This window comes from Ictalurus furcatus, chromosome 10 (genome assembly GCF_023375685.1).
Source record: "Ictalurus furcatus strain D&B chromosome 10, Billie_1.0, whole genome shotgun sequence".
Lineage (NCBI taxonomy): Eukaryota > Metazoa > Chordata > Actinopteri > Siluriformes > Ictaluridae > Ictalurus > Ictalurus furcatus.
The window spans coordinates 935,719-956,266 of record NC_071264.1 but is presented as its reverse complement, the minus strand read 5'-3'; the positions used below and the strand labels follow the sequence as shown (position 1 = coordinate 956,266).

At 41.8% G+C, this 20,548-nt stretch overlaps 1 protein-coding gene and 3 non-coding genes across 6 annotated transcripts; 3 read left to right on the top strand and 1 right to left on the bottom strand.

Annotated features, from left to right (window-relative positions):
- Positions 1 to 917: 917 nt before the first annotated feature.
- Positions 918 to 19,589, top strand: LOC128614066 (E3 ubiquitin-protein ligase UBR2-like). Of its 3 annotated transcripts, XM_053635359.1 has the most exons (7): positions 922 to 1,296; positions 1,391 to 1,530; positions 2,939 to 3,111; positions 3,523 to 3,728; positions 3,821 to 3,914; positions 4,909 to 4,953; positions 6,127 to 7,620. In XM_053635359.1, the coding sequence occupies exons 1-7, from the start codon at positions 1,197 to 1,199 to the stop codon at positions 6,143 to 6,145; spliced, it is 777 nt and encodes a 258-aa protein (XP_053491334.1). In that variant the 5' UTR covers positions 922 to 1,196; the 3' UTR covers positions 6,146 to 7,620. The 3 variants fall into 3 exon arrangements, 2 of the variants coding, with proteins under 2 accessions (XP_053491335.1, XP_053491334.1); XM_053635360.1 differs by lacking the exons at positions 2,939 to 3,111; positions 4,909 to 4,953; positions 6,127 to 7,620 and adding an exon at positions 1,671 to 1,773 and having other exon boundaries at positions 918 to 1,296; positions 3,821 to 3,990; XR_008386982.1 differs by lacking the exons at positions 922 to 1,296; positions 1,391 to 1,530; positions 2,939 to 3,111; ... (2 more) ...; positions 4,909 to 4,953; positions 6,127 to 7,620 and adding exons at positions 9,510 to 13,182; positions 13,402 to 13,464; positions 18,296 to 19,589.
- Positions 14,729 to 14,801, top strand: trnav-aac (transfer RNA valine (anticodon AAC)). Its single transcript has one exon. It is a non-coding gene; the product is annotated as a tRNA-Val (tRNA).
- Positions 15,995 to 16,066, bottom strand: trnag-ucc (transfer RNA glycine (anticodon UCC)). The gene has a single exon. It is a non-coding gene; the product is annotated as a tRNA-Gly (tRNA).
- On the top strand, positions 16,163 to 16,235 carry trnav-aac (transfer RNA valine (anticodon AAC)). Its single transcript has one exon. It is a non-coding gene; the product is annotated as a tRNA-Val (tRNA).
- Positions 19,590 to 20,548: the final 959 nt, after the last annotated feature.

Below are 20,548 nucleotides of genomic sequence, written 5' to 3'. Positions count from 1 at the left end.
CCATTCCCAGGCCTCATATTTTAACGTACTCCTCCTAGAGCATTCATCAGATCGGCATCACGTTCGGTCAGTCTCATCTACAGGCATTGACGATGCCAAATTGCGAAGCTTTTGAATTTTTGCTGCTCGCCGTGGGCGTGGCGCACTCACAAATTTAGAAGTTTCACCATGAAAAAGGAAGTTGTTATAACTCAAACATAGAATGTCCAATCTAGGGATGTCACGATACCAAAAATCTAGTAGTCGATACCAGCAAAAATACACGATACTCGATACCACTTTGTGTATAAATAAATAATACTTTTAACTCCTTTATTTAAACACGAGCATTATAAAAAACAATAGTGGCAACAGTCACATAATATAAAAAAAAGCAATTACAAAATAGATATATAATAAATATGTAGGCATAAAATGTTTTTTCTTCAAGATGTTCTGAAATGAGGTCTGGTTTCGGTGTATAGTTTGGGGATCTCTGTATACATGAAGTAATTTTTGCCTGGTACCTGGGGTTGAACCACTGAAGCAGAGAGAGAGAGGGGGTAGGTGGAGCAATTTCATTTTAGCCCAGAACCTTTAGCTTGCCTTTGCCAGGAGGTTCAGACTTGGCTTTCAACAAGATAAAGAGCCAAGCATACTTCCAAATGAACACCAAAATGCTTCAAGAAACTCAAAATCAGTGTTTTACAGTGAGCTTAAAATGTCCTCCATGGTGGCATGGACCAGGACCCCTCGGTCTGCAGCATTACAGGAAGATTTCAGGTTAGACATTATGGGAAGAGTCTCGGTGCTGTTATTGTCTCTGGGGCAGACATCAGTTAACATTGTGACCCCTTCCCTGGAGAGAACAGCATTACAATTCTGAAAACAGTTTTTGTAAATAATAATTCACTACTTAAAGCATGTACCCGAGCTCCTGCTACACAGTAACTAAAACTGTCTGCAACTCACGTGTTACTTCATTCTTTAGTTCCTTCTCTTAAGTGTAGAGCCTCTGTCAGATTGTGTGATTGATAAAGAAAAGCACATAAATGACAAAATACCAGTTTGAGTGCCTAGTGGTCTAATGAGGAAATGCTCTTTGGAAGCTCAATATATGCACTTAACCATTTGCATTTTGATTCGGCTGTTAGTGCTGAGGATGTCCTTAAGGTGATGTGCTGCTTTTGTCAGATTTAGTAATTCTCTTTAGTCACATGAGCACTAATGGTTTTTCTAAATTTGTATGTTGTTTATTTTGGATACAGGCAGAGGAAGCTCAGCGAAAGCTTAAGAGACAGAATGGAGAGGACCCAGGTAAGCTATTTCTTCAGTGATTGTAGTCATATCTGAAAATGATTGGTCAGTTGAATGCAGATTGCTGAAGTGTGAGTGTCTGTGTGTGTCGTAGCCCTGCCTCCATTTTGCCCACTGTTTGCCAGCTTGGTAAACATTCTGCAGTGTGACGTGCTGCTTGGCATGCTGGGAGCTGTGCTGCAGTGGGCTATGGAGCCCAGTGGAGGACACTGGTCTGAGTCCATGCTGCAGAGGGTAAATGTTTGGATGTTTTGTTAAAATGACATGATAGTGTAGTAAATTCAACAAAATTCCACTTGCTATGCTGTGTTCATGAGCATCACTTTTTAATGACTGAGTAGTGTTCACAATTCTGTATGTGTGTGTTGCTACAGGTGCTGCACTTGATAGGCATGGCTCTGCTGGAGGAGCAGCAACAGCTAGAGAACATTGGGGATGACGATGAAGTTACTTTCAACTTCACCCTCAAAATCTCCCGTAAGTTTTGTACATCATCTCACACAGTCTCAAAACCTCAAGCCTGTAGTTAGATCTGTGGTTCTTGTATCACAGGTCCCGGTGAAGCCCCCGGCAACACTCCAAGCATCCTGGCTCTGTTAGAGACTTTGCAGTGCGCGCCTCACTTGGAAGTGCACAAAGACATGATTCGCTGGATCCTTAAAGTAAAATTACATCTTGATTATGTTTGCAATTTGCCTTACTCTTTCTATGCGTGCACCTAAAATGTCCACCAGGTGGCAGCCTAGCATGTTTTTCAATTCGCTCACTGTGAAGGTAGGCGCAACATACAAAAGATGAGCGTTTTTACCATGAAGTTTAAAGCAGTGCTGCACCATCAAGACCTGTTTGAAATCCAAGCAGTGCAACACTGCTCAAGGTGGCGTGGCCGGTAGGCAAAGCAGCACCTCTCACCACAAATGCTTTACTGTCACAAAGCGGTTTTGCTGCTGATCATCTGTAGGTGGCCCTAGGGGTGTTTTGATGTGGCTTATTGTGCGTATTACTTAAAAGCTGTATGTCAACATGAATATTTAAATGACATGTAAGGATTGCTTACTACACAAACTGAATTTCCATGCACTGTGATGTATGCATTTTATTTTCCATATAGTGAAAACTGTCAGGACACCTGCACCAGGCAGAACATGTACATATGAAGGCCATGGTGTAGGCTAAGGCTAATGATGTATTGTAGTATGTACTTTGAAGAGAAACAGGCAAATTAAATGTTAGTAAAATTGTAATGCATCTTCAGTATTTAATGGTATGGTGTGTGTATATACTTTTTAGTGCACAAGTGTGTTCTATTGAACATCTGCTTAGTTTTGCAAGACTTTGTGTGTGCATGTAGTTCTAACTGCACTGCTGTATCGTTTTCTTGTAGAAGTATTTTCCTAAATTATGTATCTTTTTCTACACAGATGGTGGTTAGCATTAAAACGATGCGTGAGGGCACAGCTGCTGCACCTCCATGTGAAGGAACAGGGCACTGTCACAAGGAGGTCAGACTTTGAGCAACTTTCTATTCCACGGACATATTAACCATTACCCTTTAAAGTGTTGAAGAGCTTAAATCTACGTGTGTGTGTGTGTGTGTGTGTGTGTGTGTGTGTGTATGTGTGTGTGTGTGTGTGTGTTGCAGACTGTGTGGGACAAAGACAAAGCAGAGAGAAAAAGGAAAGCTGAACTGTGCTGGAAAAAGACCATGGCTCAAACATTAGAGAGCCAGAGTCATTTTATCAATAAGTACATAGATCTGCTCACGCAGGATTCAGAGGATCTGGACGCCTCAGCCTCTACATCAGCAGAGCATAGGTACCTAAGCATGCTCGTAGTGACGCAGTGTTCTTAATAAGTCAACTTGTATTGTATTTTCAATATCCAGTCAGTACATTTATGTCAGTAAATGCATGCATCAACAGCTCCTTGACTTTGCTGAGCAGTTGTCTGTTCTTTGTCCTAAAAGTTCTTGCATATAATGGTGGTCTTCACATAACATAAGTAAATTCCCATCCTTAAACTCTTTATCTTGCATATTCATTTAGAGCATTTTCTCTTGGGGTAAATGAGTAGAGAGGATCCTAGGCCATTTTTAGCAATTTCCTGGTGATTAAAAAAAGATGAACCCATTTATTCAACATTGATTATTTTAACAAATTCAGAGGTACCTTAACATAAAATTAAGGTTATAGTGTACTTGTAACCATCCATCTCTGCTTGGTACAGCCCCAGTTCATGTGACGGTGCTCTGGTGTGTGTGGGACCTCGTCGTTGGCGTGCCAGAGGAGGAGAGAGGAGGCAGATGGAGATGTGTATCCTGTGTCACGAAGCACAGGAGATCCTACCTGATGGCACCGCCATGGTGCTCGCTGCCTTTGTCCAACGCTCTACGGTCATGTCCAGGAACCGCAAAAGACCCCCTCACAATCCAGGTAAGGTTATGGTTTACAGTGTGCAAGTCAAGTAATTGGATAGGTTTGAGTAGCCAGTGTGCTTATTTCTGGAGGATACATGTGTGTTACAGAGAGCTGTGATCCCCTCTTCATGCACCCTGACCTGTCCTTTGGTACCCATACCGGCAGCTGTGGCCACATCATGCACTCTCACTGCTGGCAGAGGTGAGGAGTTGGGCAAAATGTTACTTCTAGACAGCCTTCTACTTAATCCCAAATAAAAGGTTTTGCTGCTTTCAAATGTTTGTGGATATAGGCAATAGAATCAGCAGCTAACAGTAAATAGTTTGTCTAGAAAATATGACCTTTATATGAGCAATTACAAATAAATTAGCTAGTATTAATCAATCAGTCTGGATGTTTTGTGACCGAAAAGTCAAAAATCTAATCTGTGATGTACAGGAAAGTCTTCATGGATGTGTGGTGATCGATAAGATGTAGATCCAAATTGGATGTGTTTGGCTTAAATATGCGATCTGCAGATATATATATATATTTTTTGTCCCAATACAGTGAGCTGATCATCGACACAAAGCATGAAACAAAGCTTGCTATGTGCACTTGACTATTTTTCACTGTCTTAGATCAAGCCAGTGTTACTTTCAAAGTCTGTAAACGTATTGCGCCTCATGGGGAAGCAAAGATCGTTAACCTGATCTGACCTTAGGAGTAAGTGCAGTTCAATTCAATTTTATTTGTATAGCGCTTTTTACAATAGACATTGTCTCAAAGCAGCTTTACAGAAATATCAACACGTTATACAGATATTAAAGGTGTGAATTTATCCCAACTGAGCAAGCCACTGAGTGGCGACGGTGGCGAGGAAAAACTCCCTAAGATGTTTTAAGAGGAAGAAACCTTGAGAGGAACCCGACTCAGAAGGGAACCCATCCTCATCTGGGTAACAACAGATAGTGTGGAAAAAGTTCATTATGGATTTATATGAAGTCTGTATGGCCTTAGGAGCAGCCATAGAGTATCAAAAGCTAAAGAAATCAGGTGATTGAACTTGTTATATATACATCAGAATATATCCACTGGACATTATTAAAGTATAATGAGGTGGGGGTCAGAGTGCAGGCTGCTGTGTTAATGCACCCCTGAGCTGAGAGGTGTGTATCATTGAGCTTATGTGTGTTTGTGTCTGGTTTATTTGCAGGTCTTTGAATATCAATGATGCAGACAGGGAGGAGAAATATAACAGGTATTTACATACCAGTCAGTATGTGTGTGTATGTGTGTGTGTGTGTATGTGTGTATATGTGTGTATATGTGTGTGTGTCTCTGCACCACTTAACTCCTGTCTCCCATTTTTACTGCATTTGTAAAACTGGAGACACTGCAGGGGGAAGCCACTCAAACCCTCTAGTGTGTGAATCTCCCAGAGCTTACACATTCAAACTGAAACTACACAAGCACTACAAACGTGTGTGTGTGTGTGTGTGTGTGTGTGTGTGTGTGTGTGTGTGTGTGTGTTTGTATTTGTGTAACAAGTACAGTAACAGTGAACCGTTTTTGTGTTGATCTTGATGTATGTTTTGGATCATTGTCCTGCTGGAAGATCCAACCACGGCCAATTTGAAGCTTTCTGTCAGAGGCAGTCAGGTTTTCATTTAATATCTGTTGATATTTGATAGTCCATTACGCCATGTATCCTTTCTCTGTACCGTCACTTTGGGGTGGTAGTTACATCCATCGACTTGGATAAGCAAGTTACAAGCCATCGATAAGGGAAACCTGAGATCAAGATACATCTCAGTTTTTATTTATTTATTTTCATTTATTTATTTATTTATTTTTTTAAGAACTCACTTTTTACATTCCTTCTGATAAGTCGCCTAAATGCATTCTTAAGTTCATTCTGCTTAAGGCACTCCACAAAAGCTTAGTGGAGTAGTACTCCAGCTACCCAGGAGTAGCTGATTAAAAATAGTCGAGAGTATTTGTTTATAAAACTAATTGTTGAAGCCCTAAAGAGAGCAGTGTTCCTGTGGACCTCAGGGGAAGCAGTAAGGAGCTCTGTTCATTTGTGAACTTTAAGAAAAGTAACCTGGGTGAAGCTCTTCATGAATCTGGGAGATGTTGAGTATGTGCAAAAAATTTAAATATAACATTTAAAAAGTTTAAGATTTCACAGCATATTTGTGTGTGTGTTATATCAGTATTAATGTTCTTATTATTATTTTTAAACTTTTTTAAAAAAAAAAAACAAACACATGTGCCAGGGTGTACAAACGTTTTGTTTTTTTTTTCTTTCCTGGTTGCATATTTAAAATTCTTACTTGAACCGGTACATCTATACGATATATTTTCGTTATGTGTGTGCTTGTGTGTGTATTTGCACATGTATGTGCACGTGTGTGTTTTCCTACTATAGGTGTTTAAGGACTCTTTGATCCACCAGAGGACGGGTGATAAGAAGAACCCATTTCGGTACTTCTCTAAGCAGGAGCTGAAGGAGCTTTTCACACTGGAGGACACGTACTCGTCCTCCACTCGGCTGCAGCTGCAGTCGCTCCACTCGTCTGCGTGCCGCTCCGACCCTGAGCTGCAGTGCCACATCTCCTCTCTGAAGGGCATGAATGTGTTTGGCGTGTCCCGTCATGACTTGCTGTTCTCTAATGAGGATACTCTGCAGGACGAGGACAAATATGGTCACAATTTGGCCCATATCTGTTCAGCGGTGCCATATCTAGGCCATATGTGACGGATAATACCCACATGTGGCCCAAACGTACTTGCTATTTGGGATGTCTGGTTGGGGTGTGAAAATTTTAGATGCTGGATTGACAGTTATATTATTAAATAACAATATGAACAGCAAGATTATTAATTGGAGTAGCATAAGTAATGAAAATAGCAAATGTTAATATTCATAAATACAGGTAATGGGATTTAGTGTTAATAGTGCAAGAGTAAGTGTAAATATGAATCTGAAACAGATGTGGCTGTTCATCGCTTTAATTGAAGAAAAAGTCAAAAAAATTTTAGCCATGTTGCATAACGTACATAAAGGGCAAGCAGGCGGAGCTTGTGTCCCCAAACATGATCATTGCTTGCTTTGATGTACAGAACTGCTCATATGGCATAGAGCATGCACCATACAGCATTCCTCAAATCTAGGCCTAATTCTAAACCACTTTAGCTGGAAGACCCACCCACACACTGTGTGTGTCAGTGACTATGTCTGTATGGTTGGATGATGATGCAGGTGTGTGTGTGTGTGTGTCAGTGACTCAGGTGTCTGTACAGTAAGCTGATGAGCAATTGTATCTCACTGTCTCCAGTGTTAATGTCAATGGCCTTCAGAAAAAAGTCCAGTGCTTCCTGTTTCCTCCCTTCAGACAAACACTGTTTCCCAGAATGCACCAGTGAATCAAACGATTCCTCTTGATGTTTGACATCATTTGGACTCTGCACTTCAGTGGCTGCACACTGATGCACAACTTCACTAGAGGCCAGTTGAACGTCAGTGAAGCTCTTTACCATCACCTTCCTCTTCCTCCTCGCACTCAACCATGTGTTCACTAGGCTCTGGCTCGTCCTCTGGCTCCTCCCACTCCTCTAATTTTTCCTCTTTCGTCTCTGGTTCCTCCTCTTCCTCCTCCATATCCTGCAGCTGTGACTCTACTCATGAGCGTCGTGATGCGATTGATGTGTTCATGCTGCATCTGTGGTTGGTGCCATTATTCAGCATGGATTTGGGTGTGGAAGATCTGAGGCCCATGAAGCTGCGAGCTAGTGGACTGCTAGCCAAAACAGGTTTCTCCACCTCTTCTTCTTCTTCATGCCCCTCTTCCTCACCATCATAGATGACTCGCAGTTTTTTCTTCTTGGTGGGGCAGAGCAAGGACTCGTCTGCTGCAGTGAAATATACTGATTTCTGGGGTCAGATTCATCTATAGCTCCAATGGCAGAGGTTTAGATGCATCAGCATCAAACTCGATGCAGGCTTTTGAATCAAAGTCCACCTCTGATAATGCTTTTGGTATGTTTGACTCAATTCCCAACAGAACTACAGATGAATCTGATTGCATGAAAGGAGAAATGTGCAAGGTCTGATTTGAGTGAGTGTGTATGATCGGATTTCTCCTCTATGATTAAACGCTCCTCATCATTTATGCTCTTAAACACTTGTCCAAAATAACTGTCCTGTCACCTGTGTAGATAAATCCATCACATGCTCATCCTTCACCTCCATCCCTCCATCCATGCTCATCGTCTCCAGCTCGTCCGATCCTGATTGGGTGAGATCCACCACGGCAGGTGGGCTGAGGTTATGGCAGGGTGGCGTGGTTTTGACATCATCCATCGTCGTGTGTTGGTCTGGGCCCTGTTGCCATGACAGCGGGAGCCAACTGGGTCCTGAGTTCTGATTAACGCTGTCCATCATGAGGCTGTGCAGCTGTGACTCGGCCTGGACCAGGTCCTGCGCTTTCTGCACACGCTGGTCACTGTAAATACAACACATACAAATACAACAGCACGGCACACTCCCGACTTCAAAAAAGAAATTGCAAGCATTCTAGCAAAAACTTTCAAAAACAATTCCTCTATTGAGAACTGCCCTCCTGCTTTCTGGACTTTTCTTACTCAGCAAGAAAAAGAAAAGAGAAACTTCGGCTCCGGTACAACCGACCTTTTACTACGCATAGAACATCTCTATTTGAGGAAGAGTAAGAAAACATATAGTTAAAAGTAAAAATACTAAAGTGTACCGTAACCCTAAAGCTGATTGTTTGGTGGGGAGGTGTGTCTGATTGCTTATTCGGAAACAATCTGAGACGCTGTGACATTTATTTCTTCTGGTTTAGTCAAATTCAGATTAATGTTGTTTACAACACAGACAGCAGAAAATCCAGGTGGAGGAGTTTCAGTTTCTGACACTGTGGTCTCAATATCTTTAGAACGAGGAACTGAACTCTCCATACCTCCTGAACCACACCCTGATCACAAGCACTTGGTGCTAATGGGCTAGGGGTTAGGCTTTTGGAGTTAAGGGGTTAGGGGTAGAGAATATGAGTTAGGCAGTAGGAAATTACCTCTGTTACACTGTTGGTAGACTTGAAATGTGGAGTTTGTGGAATATCAGTAAGACTGTAATTCCCAGAATGCACTGCATGAGATGAGAGTGAGGAGGGTACAGGATTCTCTGCAGTGCCAGTGTACACCTCAGAGCTCTGGACTCGAAACTTTACATTCTGAAATCCTGCAAGACAGAATTGTGTCCATAGCACATTATCAGTCTTACCCTGTGTGTGTGTCTGTCTGTCTGTCTGTCTGTGTGGTCACTTCTTCCATAAGGCATGTGTTGAGCCATGGCTGATGGATCACAGGACCTGCCCGATGTACGTGTGACATCCTCAAATCCCTCAGAGTAGAGGTGAGGTGTGTGCGTAAATGGATTCATGAGAGTTTCTCATCTCTCTAGAGACGGATGTTAAGGAGCAGCACATGTAGATGGTCACTTCTGCTTTGCATTCGTTTCCCAGCAGCACTGAGTACTTTCACACACACTGTGACTCAGTCTCCAGCATACACCCCAACTCCGAGTCTCTCACACAGCGATGCTGCCTTTTCTGGATATGAATCTCTGCATGCAACAGAGCAGCTGGGTCCTGCTGACCACACACATGAAGGTGAGAAGTGCGCGTGCACACACACACTGTATTTCAGCCTGCCTTGCTGAATTCCAGAAGCTGCTGCTAATAAGCTAGTTTGTTCACTGTGTGTGTGTGTGTGTGGGGGGGGGGGGGGGGGTATTATTTTGGAAGCACACACCTGTATTTGGACTAAACATACTAGCATGACCACAAAAAGATTCAAGATTGTGGCTCAACTGACGAGAGGCCATAAGGTTTGTGAGAACGCTGATATTCTTGTCCTGGGTTCGATGGAAACATGGTGTCAGGACGTGCGCTGGTCTGTCAATACAGTTCCCTCTGAAGCCCAGGATTTGTTTTTACTATACACTGAAGACATTTGGGTTTGAGATATGTCGGTCATTTTTAGGACATTCCAAACATGTTCCAATATTTTTGATCATTTGAAAAATGGGTAGGTTTAAACACAAGGTGCCATATTTTAAGTTGTTTGAATTTAATTTCCTAATATTTACATCTAAATTTGTTAATCAACTCCTATTCATCGTTTGATCTCGAGCCCAAATGTTTCCAGTATATAGCAAACCAAAATAATTGTCCTTGCTGTTCTAATACTTTTCTCCATATAATGGGAATAGCTCAGCAGCGGTGTTCTTCACAGTGGCTGACAGTTTTTGGTCTTGGTCTTGTCACTGAGTTGACCTGTGGAGATCCAGGGCAGGTTTCATGGTGATTTTCTCTGGCACGTGGGGCATCTTCAAGTTACTTGGTTACAGTTATATTTCTATAGCACTTTTCTAGACACTCAAAGTGCTTTACACTGGGAGGAGACCACTAGTGTGTATCCTCCACCTGGATGATGGGACAGCAGTCATAGTGCTCCAGAACTCCCACCACACACCAGCTATTAGTGGAGAGGAGAGAGTGATGTAGCCAATTCAGAGATGGGGATTATTAGGGGGTGATCGAGAAGGCCAATGAGGGAATTTGGGCAGGACACTGGGGTTATACCCCTACTCTTTTTTTTTTATTTTTATTTATTTTTATTTATGTTTTATATTTTTAATGACCACAGAGAGTCAGGACCTCAGTTTAATGTCTCATCCAAAAGACAGTGCTGTTTATACAGTAGTGTCCCCGTCACTATATTGGGGCATTAGACCCCACACAGACCACAGGGTGAGCCCACCCTGCTGGTCTCACTATTACCACTTCCATCAGCAAGCTTAGTTTTCCCCAGGAGGTCTCCCAGTACTGGCCAGGCTCAACCCTGCTTATCTTCAGTGGGACGCCAGGCAAGAGCTGTAGGGAGAGATGGCTCTGGTTATGTATTTCTGCATTCAGTGATGGACTGGGAACCTGTTTTCTCATAGCTGCCCTAACTGTTTAGGAGGGCGTGCTCCTCAGTGCAGAGGTACGCTTCCATATGGAGGCTCTATTCAATGACTGTACCCTGTGCTGTGATTGGCTTGCAGGTTTGGAGGCAGTGTGTTTGAAGTGCCACTGCACTACGATAAGCCCGCCTTTGAGAGTGAAACTCGCAGCTAGGAGACCAGCGAAACACACTGTGACTGTAAACACACACACACGCACATGCGTACATGTTCACATACACTATACATACATTTACAGTCACAGGTTTGGATTTAAAAATGCATTTTATTTATTTCTGTGTGTGAGTTATTTAATGACCTCATGCTGTGGTTAATGGGAGGAAAATCTCTCTTCTCTTTTATCTCTGGGGTGTGTGTACTGGAGAAACACACAGTTCACCAGCTCCCTCTGCTGGACATGTGTTGCATTACCTCTCTCTTTCTCGCACACACAGTCCGTATATACTGAATTTGCCATGTGACAGGTGTTCCTGGTTCAGTATGGGTGGAGCTTATGTGAATTTTTTTTCAACTTAATCATGTGACATCCGTTAGCTTTTCTTTCCACTTGTTCAGCTTGATCATCTATTTAATGCTGTATAGCGACTGCTGGGTAGGTAACGTTAATGTTCGCTATGTTAACTAGTGCTGTGGGTAGGTGACGGGCTAGCACAGCTGATATTACTAAACTATTATACTGTTTAATTATAGGCAGGCTTTTATGCCCACAAATACTAAAGAAATAAAAACAGAAGCTAGTGGTAATGTTATACAGTTCAGATTATACTTAAGCTCCGCCCTCACTGACTCAGACACGCCTGTCAATTGGCACAAAAAGCTTGCTATTCAAAAAAAAAAAAAAAAAAACCTTAAAATTATTCTAATTTTACAAAATATCAAAATGTGTCCTTTTATGTGTGTGTGCTTCACAATGTGGCCTTATTGGTATCTTCTGTACTCTATGAACTACTGATCTGAGCTGTTAAATAAGAGGTGTAATTTTAATCAAATTATAGTGATATGAAAATGTAAACTGTAAATAAAGTCTCTTTTTATCATGAATGTGTGTGTCCACTTGATCCCTTGGCATGAGCGGGGATATTTATCTAGAGTATCAGTTACTATACGAAGTCTGTAGTAACAGCATTTCTCTGAAGATGATTTAATGGAGCTTGTGTTTAGAGTGTAACTTGTACTTTAGTTTTCTTCATTTTCCCAAAATTTAACACCAGATACTTCACAGTACACGAATACCACATGGAGATACAAACTTTATAGTTGACGTGAGGGTAACACTGTTTACACAAGGGTAATAGGGTTGACACTGAGGTAATGCTGTTTACACAAGGGTAACAGGCTTGACACTGAGGTAACACTGGTTACACAAGGGTAACAGGCTTGACACTGAGGTAACAGGGTTTACGACCTTTAAGTGTAGAGATCTGATTAATTTTATGTACATATGCGTGTTCATGAATAAAAAAACGTACTGTCGTGTCTGCTCAACTTTTTTTTGATGAGGGATATGCAAATTGAATTTAAATTCACTAGTCTTACTTAAATTTCCTATATTAACTTGTAGATTTTAATTATAAATATATTTTCTAATTATTATAGTCTCTATTGTATCACTGGAACAATGGCCCATATACACTCAGCTAATCACGTGACAGCAGCACTGTACATGAAATCATGCAGCTACAGGTCAATAGCTTTATTAATGTTCACATCAAACATGTATTATTGTGTATGGGGAGGACCGGGTGGGTGTGAGACCCAGTTTCTGTCCCAATTTCTGTCCCAGTCTGGCCCGGCTCCTTCAGGAACTACTTTATCTGATGTGTATATCAGCTGCTTATTTCTTCTTGGCCTTTACACACAGTAAAGGTTTACTGTGCTGCAGTTCTACATGTCTTTATTCTTTTGACCATTAGGGGGTCTCCAATGTAAACCCTTGAGAAATTAAACATTTTCAACACATCTGTAATAAAGCTGCAACTTTTGGGGTTTTGAGGGGTTTTTTTTTTTTTTTTTGGAGAGTTTTTTCAGGTTTGGAGGGTTTGAGGGGTTTTTGGACTGTTTTGGCGGGTTTTTTGGGTTTTGAGTTTTTTAGCATTTCGGAGGGTTTCAGAGGTTTTCTGAGTTTTTTTTTAATTATTTTTTTTTAGGCTTTTGGAGGGCATTGGAGTGTGATGATCATGGTGACAATGTTGACGATGTTGATGACGACGATGATGTTGATGATGATGACGATGATGATGATGATGACTATGACCATGATGATGACAATGTTGATGACGTGATTATTATGATGATGACGATGAAGATGATGATGACGGCGACGATGATGATGATAACGATGGTGATGATGATGACAATGACGATGATATGACTGCGATGATGGTGACGATGATGATGATGATTACGATGATGGTGACGACGAAGATGACGATGATGGTGATTATGATTACGATGATGAGAACGATGACGATTATGATTACGATGATGGTGACGACGATGATGACGGCGACTATGATGATGACGGCAATGAGGGTGACAATGATGGCAATGATGACAATGATGACGATTATGAGGACGATGATGATGATGATGGTGATGGTGATAATGGTGGTGATGATGGTGATGAGGATCTGAAGTCTTTATTTTCTCCTACAGCGTGTATGAAGCAGTGCTGCACGGAGCAGATGACGGAATGTCTGGACTGGATTATGGCTGAATGTAAGAATTTGTATTCAAAATTTCTGCAGAGTATGGCGATCTCCTTCATACAGAAGTCAGATGGTTGAGTAGGAGTAAGGTACTTCACAGTTTTATTTCCTTGGTGAGTGAAATTAAGGCTTTAATGGAACCAAGGGGGGGAGGACACTAACCTGTTGTCTGATGGCTGCTTGATCTTGCATTCTTGGCTGATGTGACAGAGAAACTGAATCAGCTCAATCTTCAGTTACAAGGTAAAGACAAAACCATATGTGATATGATCAGTGCTGTGAAGGTATTTAAAGCAAAACTGTCATTTTACCTTCAGCAATTGAAAAACAAAAGATTGCAACACTTCCCCTCATTGGTAAAGATAGAAAGAAAGCCATGCAAATGCAACCAAAGTTTTGGATGTACTCGAGTATTGTGACCTCCTGTCCAGGCTTGGGCAGGAATCTGAGGAAAGGTTCAGTGATTTTGAAAATCTTGAGATATGTGTGGCATTTGTTGCCAAGTCTTTCATGGAGATAGACATGGATCACATTTCAAAGCAGATGGCTGAACTGTTCAATGTCAGTGCTGTAGAGATGGAGTTGGAGGTTATTAATCTCCAAAATCATATCCAGCTGAAATCTGAGCAACATTCACAACATTTCTGGAGACTTGTAGACCCAGGAAACTACAAGAACATTCACCAAGCTGAAAAAGCATCTGCTATATTTGGATCTACAGACCTTTGTGAAGCAGCGTGTTCTGATATGAACGTGATCGAATTTAAATTCAGAACAAGACTGACAGATGAACATTTAAATAATTGCATAAGAGTGAACCTAAGTGCATACACACCAACATATACCTCCCTTGTGGAATCAATGCAGTGTCAGTCAGCTCATTAACTGTAAATAAGTGTGAATGCACTTCATGTCATATTGGATATTCTGTGTTTACAAACAGCAAAGAAGCACTAAGAATTCAAGTGGGAAGCAGAAAGAGTTGTGGGAGGCCTGCCAAGAAGCCTATGGCACATTAGGTTGACCCATTTATTTTCAGGTAGGTGATTCCTTCCTTTTGTGCCAACTACCATAAAGCACCTCCAGAAACTCCCAGTTACAATCCGTGCATTGGCCAGGCATCGAACCCGGGCCAATTGCTTGGAAGGCAGCTATGCTCACCTCTATACCACCAATACCACACTGGGCAATTCAACTCTGCTGAACAAAAGTTTAAGTATGTGCTCTTCTCATCAGCAGACCATAGGCAACAGCTAAAGAGAGCTTCTGTTGTGGTTTCTGTAGTGTAGTGGTTATCACGTTTGCCTAACACGCAAAAGGTCCCTGGTTCGAGACCGGGCAGAAACAAGCTAGAAATTTTGAACTTTGCTTTAATAACTGACCGGTTGTCATCACTGTAGGATCAGGTCCTCTAGGAACAGCCGGAAAGCGAGACCTTGGACAGAGCAGATTTCCTGCTTTTGTAGCAAAGCAGTTAACATTTGCTTACAAAATGAAAGGGAGTCTCTGGTTTTCCACAGAAAGTGGAAGCCTGGCTCTTTCGTTGCTCAATAAGACTCTGTGCGTGACTGGAAAATTTTCCGTAAAGTACTGGTCACCAAGTTCACCTATCAGCAAGAGGTCTACGCCCGAAAAAGGCTGGGAGCAGTTTCCCTTCCATTGAGCTTTTGGAGCAAGGCAGATAACAGCTGCTTGCAAAATCACAGGCAGTCTCTGCTTTTCCACTGAACGTGGGAGCCTGGCTCTTTCCTTCATCAAGAAGACAAGAGTAATGATGCGCTTGACTCGAGGTTGCAACTTGTAATTCCCCACCTCCAAGCGGGAAAACGCAAAGAAAACGCACCCTCAACTTGAAATTGCCATTCGTCAACAGTGGGAAGTCTTCTGATCTACCAGTTCCTTCCCTGTTCATCGAGTGACGTCGAGTCGGCATGACGGATTCAGAACTCACAAAGTGGCACTTACCTCAGTGGTTATTTGCTTTAGATCAGGGTTGTCCAGTCTTATCCAGAATGGGCCAGTGTGGTTGCAGGTTGTCATTCTAACCAAGCAGAAGCCACACTTTAGTCTATTGAAAGACAAGATCAGCGGATCCAACAATTGGAATCAGGTGTGGCTCCTGCTAGATTGGAACGAAAAGCTGAAGATTGGACAACGCTGCTTAAGACCAATCAGCATATAGACATATTTGCTTATTAAATATAAAACATTGACTATATAGATGGCTGATTGCGGAAAATGTACACCTCTCATCACAGTTTGCATGCTAGCTTGTCGCTAACAAAAGACAGACACGGAGAGACCACATTTTCTTACATTTTCACCCCTGTTCACGGGTCAAACGTGCCCTGATGGATAATGACGTGTTTACAAACAGCAAAGAAGCACTAAGAATACAAGTGGGAAGCAGAAAGAGTTGTGGGAGGCCCGCCGAGAAGCCTATGGCACATTAGGTTGACCCATTTATTTTCAGGTAGGTGATTCCTTCCTTTTGTGCCAACTACCATAAAGCACCTCAAGAAGCTCCAAGTTACAATCCGTGCATTGGCCGGGAATCAAACCCGGGCCAACTGCTTGGAAGGCAGCTATGCTCACCTCTATACCACCAATGCCACGCTGGGTAACTCAACGCTGCTGAACAAAAGTTTAAGTATGTGCTCTTCTCATCAGCAGACCATAGGCAACAGCTAAAGAGAGCTTCTGTTGTGGTTTCTGTAGTGTAGTGGTTATCACGTTTGCCTAACACGCAAAAGGTCCCTGGTTCGAGACCGGGCAGAAACAAGCTAGAAATTTTGAACTTTGCTTTAATAACTGACCGGTTGTCATCACTGTAGGATCAGGTCCTCTAGGAACAGCCGGAAAGCGAGACCTTGGACAGAGCAGATTTCCTTCTTTTGTGCTTTTGTAGCAAAGCAGTTAACATTTGCTTACAAAATGAAAGGGAGTCTCTGGTTTTCCACAGAAAGTGGAAGCCTGGCTCTTTCGTTGCTCAATAAGACTCTGTGTGTGTGACTGGAAAATTTTCCGTAAAGTACTGGTCACCAAGTTCACCTATCAGCAAGAGGTCTACGCCCGAAAAAGGCTGGGAGCGGTTTCCCTTCCATTGAGCTTTTGTAGCAAGGCAGATAACAGCTGCTTGCAAAATCACAGGCAGTCTCTGCTTTTCCACTGAATGTGGGAGCCTGGCTCTTTCCTTCATCAAGAAGACAAGAGTAATGATGCGCTTGATTCGAGGGGTAGGGGTAGACATGGCCAGGGAATAAGAGAAACAATACAGAGCAGCAAGTAGTTACAGACTCCTGAATGTTCTCAATAACCATACATTTCATGTAAACACCAACCAGAAAAACTGAAAATATATGTACACACTGTATTTCACAATAATTAACAATGGTCAAGTCCATCAATAATGCAAATGTCCAAGTCTGTTAAGTTCAGTACCCCAACTAAACTTTCTAAATCTTACGGTTCGGTCCCCATTTGGGCGCCACTCTGTAGCGTGGTACCTTATGGGGTTTGGACGCCACACAGTTCAAATTAACAGTCACTTATAACTTATAATTTGGACATCACTCAGAATAAGGCTACTCAATTCTTACAAAATAAGTTTATTATTATTTATGCAATAAACATAAGAAAATACAGATCGTTTCAGTCATAGAAACCGCCATAGAAACTTTTTTCACACACAAAAGGCAGAAAAAAAAACATTTAACCCCAAAATAATTCTTAACCAAAACAAAAAAGTTGTTCACTTTAAAAGCTGCACTTCAATGGCTGTGATTTAGGCGTACGGGAGTTCGTGAACCCAAAAGCATGGGAAACCGGCAGTCAGATTCCGCTTAACACTCGGAGTTCTTTACAGACAGTAACATCCAACGATTTAAACATACTGGTTCTCCACAAAAGTATTAAAGAAACGATCTCAAAACCGTGATGTGCCTCCGAACCCTCAAAACTCCGCTCGCTCGTTTATTCACCTTGGCAGAATATTCCCGAAGTGTTCGCCAGTCTCCTGAATCAATATCCACAAGGTTATAATCCACAGTAAGAGCATTAGCATGGTCCTTGGCAAACGCACACCATCAGTTCCGCCATTCCCACCTGGCTCTCATTTCCGCGTCCCGCTTTCTCTCACCTAGTCACCTGTTCTTTTTATTGCTTCCTAAGACCCCACCCTTCTCTTCATCTCTTTTTTTACTTCCGTTAATTAAAACACCACGGAATGGAACGGACTCCGCTTCTGCGTCACTAAATGGTAAATGGCACACTTATATAGCGCTTTTATCCAAAGCGCTTTACACTGTGTCTCATTTACCCGTTCACACACCAATGGTAGCAGAGCTGCCATGCAAGGCGCTAACTTGCCATCGGGAGCAACTTGGGGTTCAGCGTCTTGCCCAAGGACACTTTGGCATGTGAAGTCATGCTGGCTGGGAATCGAACCGCCAACCCTACGATTAGTGGACAACCCACTCTACCACCTGATCCACAGCCGCCCCTGTCACTGTGCAGCTATCTGTTACAAATGAATGGGAAAATATCCTTGGCATCCCTGCAATTCAAGGATGTTGTAATTGGTAAGTTGTGATGTCAAAAGTATCTGTACCAAGTTGATACTAAAATTTTAAAAAGGATACGATAAGTTTTTTTTTCAGTACCGGCAGTACCAAGTATTCTCCTGCTTTCTGATTGACTTTCTTTTGTAGGTATTAATTAACCGTGATTTCCACTCAGCCATCTTACTGGAATTTGTGTAGGTTAGGAATAAGACTGAGGATGGAGTTGTACAGTTTTGTAGTGTGTATCATTTGTAAATATTGTTAACTTCTTTACCATAGCCATGCTGAGGGAGGTGTTGACTAAATTAGAGATGGTGCTGGACCAACAAACCACTGAGCTTGCTTCAACTACAGGTGTTCCAGGTGCAGTCTTTGGATACTGATGAAGATTTACTGCCCTGCAAGATCTTCCTCAACTGCATAGTCTGGAGCAAAGGATGCAACAGAGCCCAGATTGCAAGCAAAAACTGGTGAGAATTTTTTTCTTTTTTTGTTAACAATTGCTTGCACAATTACACAGCTACTGAGAGTGTTTGTTTTCTCAAGGTGACACACTCGTACTCAAAGCACAACATTCAACACCACTTTGATATGAGGGAACAGTTATGACCTAATCTTTGGTAGAGGAGCAAAACATGGAAAGCACACAGGGCAGGGTAACTGCAGGAGTAGTGAGAAGCACTGACACAGTTGACAAGGCAATACATGCTTATTAATTATTTATATTTTATATTATTTTATATTATATTATTGTTTTAAAAATCATCGGTTTCGGGTAAACTGGTTGGCGCTTATTGACAGGGCAGATGTGCTTGACTGCACCTGGCGCATATTGAAGAGGGTGATTGCTAACTCCCTGGCAAAGAACCTCAATTGGAGGGGAGTCAATGGAAAGACTTCACTGGCCACTCTCCAACTTGGAGAGGTCATGATTGGTAAGTATATCTGTTTACATACAGAATTAGCTGTCTCTCTCAGATGATATGTAAGGGGTAATAGCTAGATGTGCATTAAACGATTTTAGTGCATGATGTGGAGGAAAAGAACCACTGGTTCAAATCGTCACCTAGCCATGGATTACCCCGCTTATACCATGGTCTTTCCACAATTAATAACATTAAAGCTGTCATTGATTTTAGAAGCACAAACTTTGATTAGAAGTTTAAAATGACAGTTAATTTCTATTAGTTAGGTCGTTAGATCTGGAATTTTGCCCGATATAAATCAGACACAGAGATAAAGTAGTGTGATGAGATTACATTTATTTGAATGAATTGACAGATATCTATCAGAGACAGAGAGATTAATCATGTATGAATTTCCTGCATCATGTGCCTCTCAGCAGTCAGTCAGTGCGTTTACATGGACAACAACAATCCACTGTTAACCCGATTAAGACGATACTTTGATTAAGAAACTACCATGTAAACAGCAATTTTTAATTACCTTAATCTGATTAAAGTCAAGTTACTCGAAGTAAGCACTAATCGAATTAAGACATGTCGAGTACTCCTGTTTTAGTCGCATTATCAACGTGTATTACAGACATGTAAACACCTGAATCACATTATTAACGTCGTGTGAGTTTCACCACATTTTGCGACAGGACACGTACACACACGGCAGTGCTCAACATTTTACGGCGAACAAGAGAGCGCGGCTGCGTCCCAAACCGCATACTCGCCTACTATAGGCCTGTAGTGGGGAAAATACATCTATCTCGGCTACTATAGAGACGCTAAGTGCACGGTTTGGGATGCAGCTCACGGCTTCAAGCAGTTGTCTATTTGCACGTACAGCATGACAAAAAAATAACTGCGCTTAAAGCGTTCATAAAAAAATTAAATAAAAACACCCAAAACTGTATACTATACCATAACGAAGACGAACTGTATGTTGATACGTGAAATTCTGGAGGGACGTCGGACGGCGTGGCGCGGTGACGTAATGACGCGGGCTGTTAATCTAATTATGTTCTATAACATGTAAAATGGGAACATGACAGGAGTATTCTAAAAGCGACTCATGTAAACACCTTAATCACGTTATTATCTTACTCAGAGTAAGGTCAATAATTAGATTACTGCTGTCCATGTAAACATAGTCAGTGTTGCGCAGCAGTAGTGTTAGTAAAACTGAGAGTTGAATTACTTCACAAACAGTGATGGTAACACCTCATTGCTGAGAAATATAATGTAACTTTTCACCAGCAAAGCTATTTTTTTTGTTAAAGTTGCAGACAGCGCCGGCAAGAAGTGTCTGTGTGTACGTATGTGTGTTCACGAATGTCTCTGTGTGCTCGAGTGTCTGTGCGTGTGTGTGTGTTTGTGTGTGCATGTAGGCTGCGCGTTGATTTAGAAATGCTCACAGTGATCAAACTGACTGGAACTACCTGTGCAATAAAACGGTTATAATGCACACCTTCCAGCCAATCAGAATCCAATATTCACACTGACCATGGTATAAACGTAACTAATGCTTAAGATTCATAATAACCTTACGATATGTATTGCTTTCTTCCAATGTTCATAG

Excerpts from the sequence above, each read along its gene's own strand:
- LOC128614066 (XM_053635359.1), top strand. The coding sequence starts at position 1,197 with ATGAGCACTAATGGTTTTTCTAAATTTGTATGTTGTTTATTTTGGATA. Across the intron at positions 1,297-1,390 it reads ACAGAATGGAGAGGACCCAG|CCCTGCCTCCATTTTGCCCA; the intron begins GTAAGCTATTTC and ends TGTGTGTCGTAG. Across the intron at positions 3,112-3,522 it reads TCTACATCAGCAGAGCATAG|CCCCAGTTCATGTGACGGTG; the intron begins GTACCTAAGCAT and ends TGCTTGGTACAG.